The following is a 6,560-nucleotide window of genomic DNA, read 5'->3' on the forward strand; positions in this document are numbered from 1 at the left end:
TACCAAGTAGGAGCAGGTAGCAGAGAGGAGCGTTGGGGAGCCAAAATGACCCCCCGACTATTGAAAACAGGATGAATGCATGCCGGGCTGAATACAGGGGTAAACTGTTAGGTCTTTGTCATTCAAAGTGATGCTTTTAACCCTTTGCGGTCCCTCTTCCTAACAACCCACCCCCTACACAGCCACCCCTTCCCTCTTCATTCACAGCTGAGACAATGGAGGCAGAGAGGAGGCCTGCGACTGGAGAGATAAAGACTAAACGTAAGATCAACTCTCCCTTTTCTGTCTCTAATGGGATTCTGCCCGTTGTTTCCATCCCTCCCTCCCTCCACCACCAGCACTGTAAAATAGGAGAAAGTTGATAATTATGTAAAGCAAACCCCCGTCAGTCAAAGGCTGGGGATGAATAACAAACAAGTGAGTGCAGGTTGGGCCTCGGCGTGTCAATCACAACTCTGAATGCATACCGCACCGCAAACACGTCCGTATGCTGTCAACAAGTGTCAGGGGCTTATGTTTCAGGCTTATGTTTCGCCTGCAGGGACATTCAAGACCAAGGAATTCCTGAACAAACCTTTGATTAAAAAAAAGGGAGGAAAAAAGTATCTGCAGGAAACAGAGGTGTATGAAATGAACTTGAAGCCAGGAGTGTAAAAGTAAGCTAACTTGCATATTTGCAAAAAAACAGGTGGGGTGTTTGATTTATTAGATAAAAGTGATTGCCTTTACATCTGGAGTGCATGCAAACAGAAGTGCACATTCCTATGAACATGGCTTTACCAGAGCCAGATGTTTTTTTTCCTCAAGAGGGCCCAAGGCGAACATTAATGCGTCCTTGTTTGATCTCTGTAAACATTGTCGGGCGATTGTGTGGCAGAGCCAGGCTGATGATAGCTCTACATGAGGTGTTCGTGCAGAGGTTCAATTAAAATGTTTGAAAACTGGTTCAAACCATCCGGAAAGGCCCCAACGCAAAATTGCCTCTCCACAAAATCGGGTAGACATACTTTTTTTCTCCATCATGTTTTTGGAGAGTACAATGCAGGAATAAAAACAGGAAAAATACAGTCAGACTTCAAGGTTGTTTAATTTCAAACGTTAATATATTTGTCTTCTAATTCATAGTGAACTATTCATCCAGCTTTGACACTCCTACAGGTCACCTCACAAACTGCAGCAACGACAGGAAGAGGTGACATTAACAATGCTTTCTCAAAATAAATATTTTTCATTATAAAATAATAAACCTTCAAATAAATATATATATTTTTTTAACTTTACACTAAGCAATGTTGGAATTAGAAAATAAATTTCTCATATAAGGTCACTGTACAATTTACAAGTAGAAGGGATAATATTTTTCTTTTGTAAATTACATAAAATGATTGACATACATTCCAGTGAATGTACAAACATCGTGTGAATGAAGTTACTGATTCATATAAACGTGGATTTATCAAGGTGCCTCTGGTGTGGCAGAAATCTTTTCACAGTTGAAGTATTATTATATGTACAAAAATAAAACATCTGTCAAACTCATTTTCTAATGTACATACCCTTTGCATTTACTACTTTACATACAGTTAGTAATAGGAGTCTGTTCTTAGCATATAAGTTGTATTAAATGTTAAAAAAAGGATATCCATTTGGACTCTCATAGCAACAACACAATATCTGGGCACTTGAGTGAAGAATTTCTTTTCAGGACAAAACAGTAGTTGGATATGTCTTTTATCATATGGAGCGCTTATTTTGGTTTACCTTTCAAGTGATACTCATAACGCCAGGGTGAGTGAACGCTCCTCCAGTGCCTTTTGTAGTAACATTTTTGTCAACCAGCATTAAAAGTTGACAACTGAAGGCAAAACTGACCCTGCCCAGATGTGGAAGACCTTGATGGGGAAACACAAAAACTCAAGCACTCTAATCAAACCGTTCAACTACAGAACTACAGGGCTGTCTACAGTCAGTCAACATGGTCCATCTTTCTGCAACGTACACCACCGTCTGATCTACGTTGGCTTGCCAAAATCCTCACAGTGGATAAGGTTTGTGTTCTTGCACCGACAGCCGGGTCGCGTGCTCCGGTCATAGCAGCACTGGCATGCGCCGACACATCCTTTAGCGGGGAGGTAGCACAGGAGGCAGGGGAAGAGCAGGGAGAAGAGCGACACGGTGGTCCAGCGGACGCAGCAGTGCGACTGTGAGCATGAGAAGGGCTTGTCAGCACACGTGTCCTCGTCGTCGCTGGAGCAGTGGTAGAACAGGCCCTTGACGCAGCACACGCACGTGCCGTACTCTACGGCACTCTGCAAGGAGCACACGCAGCGGCGGCTACACATCCAGCAGGAAGGAAGCACCCGCGGGCGTCTGCACTCTGGGCAGCAGCACCGACCACAGTCCTCACACTTGGTGGTGTGTATGCTTTTATTTTTATTGCTTCCGCTGCCTGGCACAGCCAACAGAGCCCTGGGCTCATCGTTCAGGGGTTTCAGCTCCTCTGAGTTGAGCTCTGCACGTTTGGGCTGGGTTCTGATTATCTGGTTGCTGCCTGCCGGGCTGCTGATGAGCCTCTGGCCTAAAGAAGAGCTCCCCACGCTGGTCCTGATGCTACTCTGGGAGTCCTCCACACTGGAGGACATGGAAGCATTTGTGTTTCCATGCTGAGTCAATGAATGCAGGTTACGGAGATTATTAGGCAGCTCTTCCCGGGTCTCATGCTGCCCACTCGTCCTTGATCCTGGTGACGTAATCAAGTCACTCTTCTGTTGCCTCTGCAGAGAGGCCGGAGATCTTTGGGCCATTGTGGGCCCTTCTGTGTACTCATTACTACTCCCAGATATCCGGATCTGATCCAGAGATAGCACTGCTGGTGTTTGGAGCGGCCTGCTGGTCAACCCAGGGTCTGGCGGACCATCACGGGTTTGCGGAGGCCGAGGTTGCGTTCTCCCTTCGTCATGCGGAGTGCCCGGCGATGGCGTCCTCCTCCCCCCATCGCTGTCGTTCTGACTTGTAGAATCCATCTCGGGACTGAAGGGGCACTCTGGCTGGCATGGGACACATCTGAAGTCCTGTAACAGAAAGACACAGTTTATATCCGGCTGTGACAAGCCATGCAAATAACGTCATGCAAATCATAACCGATATCTGTACAAGCGCCACTATGGAAATAAGGCCCGACACACAAACGAGGAAGCGAGATGGACGTTACTGATTACATAGATGATGTAATGTTTGGAGCCAGAAGTAAGAGTTGTTTGGGCATTTAGGATCCGCTTTTGGCTTTAACCCAAGAGTGTGTCTATGGAACAGCTATGGCTACGATACAAACTAAATAATGTAGATGACAAGTTCCATTTCCAGGTATCATGTTTTAGAACTGAAATGGTCATCGAAATTAGATACTTCCCTGCCCTCTTATTTTCCCACACCCATGACAGACAAATAACTAATCTAACCAAGAAAGATACATTGGCATTTGTTTCTGCAAAATGAGAGAGAAATGATTGATGGTTACTCAATAAGTTGGGTGAGAAACTTTTTTTGGGGCATTCCGGTAGCTTAAAGACATTAAACATGAACACGCCAGTTTAAGTCCGGCCAGGACCTCGTTGCATCTCACAGCCCCATTTCCTGTCGTCGCTATACTGTGAACAAAAAAAGGCTTTAAGTGCACAAAAATACTTTTAAAACAAGTCAATTAATTGGCAACCATTTTGGATATCAATTAACTGCCATATGCTAGTTTAAAATGAAAACATACTGGTTATTTATATTTTTGTAAAATAGCCTTAAACTTGACCAGCTGGATGATTAAGAAAATGATCCGATTTAAGCTGCAAACATGTGTTGATTCATGAATCAATCGTTTAACAGAGGGACGTAGAGCACTTTACTGATATGGGCCAAACAGATGACACAGGAATGGAAATGTTAGGCTACGTGTTAGAGTCAGTGTAAACGGAAGATCAAGGCCTCTGCTCTATTAAGTTTCTAACATTGACCCCAAAGTCTGCACTCTAGTCTATAGGCACTCATAGCCCCACATCACTCATTATCTCCCCGATTTATAAGAAAAAGAAAAAAAGTATTAAATAAATGCAGAGGGACAGGGCAATATGCTAAAATATTCAAATGCAGAGGCCTTGTTTTCACCGACATATCACACCAAAGCATAGAAACTGACAGTGTTGGCCTTAATTCTCCTTCCTTGTGGTAATTAGCTTTCAAATGGCATCTTAGGGGTTGCGCGGTTCCCCCCTTTTTAATGACAATACAGGAAGGGCTTTTGTTTGTTGCATGACAAATGGCCTGCAGCAACCTTGCCCATTCTAACGCATTTTGCATTGTGACACTCTTGAAAAAAGGAAGATGAGTGACAAGATAAAAAAAAGTTAGGAGCATGAAAGAGACCATGTAAAGTGTGAGTGATGCGTTCAAAGTGGCGGTGGGGGGTGGGAGGCAGTGAAGGACTGCTCTCTATGGGCATGCATGGGGGTTCTTTAGGATTTATGAGCCTTTTTGCTCCAAATGAAGGGCTTCCAGGCACACTCAAATGTTAGCCTGTTAAGGGGGGACGGGACGGGACGTGCAGCCACTCATCCCCTCACAGGCCAGTGTGCAGGCCATGTTGGCCACAGTGGGAGGGTGAAGTGGGGGGACTAGAGGAAGTAAACTGGGGCAAACTGATGGCATCAGTTCTTAAAATGACAGGCTATGGATATGAAAAGAAAAACTGACAATGTGTGAAGAGGTAAATATATAAATCCAATAAGTCATTATTTCTGATGCATATCTGACAAGGCAGTGATTTCTGCTGTGTTAAGCAGATTGATATTAACATTATGAGTGCAGGAGATTAATAGTATCTTGTGCAGAGAGAGAGAGAGAGCACTTTATGAGCAAACACATGTGCCAACTTGGACACGACTATTTCCTAATAAAGCTGACACCAGCATTGAGATGAACAATTACATTAGACATTAGACTCAGTCCAGGCGAGCTAATTTTAGATGTAGGCAAACCACACCTTTTATCAAAAATAGCTACGGATCAGAAACTCAAAATCTGTCAAAAGCAAGACAGCCTCTCCTGGTAAAACCATAACATTATATATGTTTTGAAAAACATTTTTAATAAAAAAGGGGGGGAGTTTTAAAAAGGCTACAAATGCAAACTCAGAACTACGATAAACATTTTAAACAAGTGTATGAGACAGCCAAGCAACCTGTTTTGTTTAACAAAAGGCTTCACTTACCGTGCTTTCGACACTTTAGCCCCCGTTTAGGTGAAATAAATCCAATTTGAGAGGGAGTTTATTCCGTGCATCAACAACTCAGTCTGGAAAGTCGTCAGTAAAATCCATTGAGAAAGTTTCATGAGAGGCAACGCTAAAACGTAAATCCCATGTTTTGCGCAAGAGCACGAGGTATTAAAACGGGAGAAATGTTCAATCAATCAGCGTCGGAGTGCAAACTTAGCGGCACTACACTTTTCTTGCAGAAGAAGTAGAAGAAACTCCAGCTCAGAAGTTGTTAAAACTCTGTGTTTTATCCGCAGGGCTCTGGGAGTTTGCGAGTACTTTTTCTCGTGTATTTTTTTTTTTGCTCTTTCCGGAGAGGAGGTCGGGATTTGGGCTGTAAATGGCGTCAAGCTGAAGGGGGAACAGAGCGCTTGTTGTTGCAGCGGATATCTCGCATCCGGTGCTCAGCCATTGGCTGTGAGAGAGGAGCCATTCACACCCAGTCTTATCAATTATACTGCAGGGCCAAACACTGCTGGTCCGGCTGGAAATATGAAGGCTGCGCTCCTAAAGTCCTGCACCTCTTATCGTTGGTGATCCATTTCTAGGCAGCACTTTACATATCTCTTCCCTGATGAAGAGAAGGTGTTACAGTAGTGCATGCTGCTGGGGTAGTAATGGGATTTTGAGTTCTACATAGGCTGCAAATAAAGACATTATGATCATTAATAAGTGTGCTTTTTATTTACAACACTGTAAATACCAAGTCAAAGGATATCATTTGACTTTTGCAATGCAATTTGTATGGAGTGCAAACGTTTTCATAACATAATAAGTTATTTAGAGACATTTTAATTTTGTAAGTCAGAAATATCTGTGGTTGCATCTACATACAAGTACAACGTTGAGGTGGCCTACTTGCACACTACTTTTTATAGTGTAGTTTTCACTCCACAACATTGAACAAGTATATGCAAGTATATCAACTTGTGAAATATGTTGCATCTGTATAGATGCATGGCATCATTTGCCAACATGTCTCAAAATATAGTCGAGTAGAAGTACAACGTTCCCTAAAGCTGAAATACTTATTGTACTTATACAAAAAAGTAGACTACTTTGTTGCTTCACATCACTTTAACCATATATACTTTAGTTTAAATAATTAAATACGTTTTTTCTCTCAGATGACAGAAGAAATTTACTTCAAAAAGTATTTTTACAAGTTACTTTAAGAGACATCTTCTGGCCTTGAGATATTGACTTGCCTTCGACTAACTGGGCACCCCTGGAGACTTTGATCACGTTTAACCATTTA

The 6,560-nt window shown here is 42.9% G+C and overlaps 1 protein-coding gene across 1 annotated transcript; it reads right to left on the reverse strand.

Annotated features, from left to right (window-relative positions):
- Positions 1–1,068: 1,068 nt before the first annotated feature.
- Positions 1,069–5,728, reverse strand: spry2 (sprouty RTK signaling antagonist 2). The gene is made up of 2 exons (XM_034217246.1): positions 5,258–5,728; positions 1,069–3,071 (listed from the first exon to the last, which is right to left on the reverse strand). Exon 2 carries the CDS (start codon positions 3,021–3,023, stop codon positions 2,013–2,015), a length of 1,011 nt encoding a protein of 336 aa, XP_034073137.1. The 5' UTR covers positions 3,024–3,071; positions 5,258–5,728; the 3' UTR covers positions 1,069–2,012.
- Between the last annotated feature and the right edge of the window lie 832 nt (positions 5,729–6,560).

The sequence above is a fragment of the Gymnodraco acuticeps genome, unplaced genomic scaffold (assembly GCF_902827175.1).
Source record: "Gymnodraco acuticeps unplaced genomic scaffold, fGymAcu1.1, whole genome shotgun sequence".
Lineage (NCBI taxonomy): Eukaryota > Metazoa > Chordata > Actinopteri > Perciformes > Bathydraconidae > Gymnodraco > Gymnodraco acuticeps.

What these genes read in the sequence shown, in the direction of transcription:
- spry2 (XM_034217246.1), bottom strand. Translation starts at nt 3,023, where the DNA reads ATGGATTCTACAAGTCAGAACGACAGCGATGGGGGGAGGAGGACGCCA.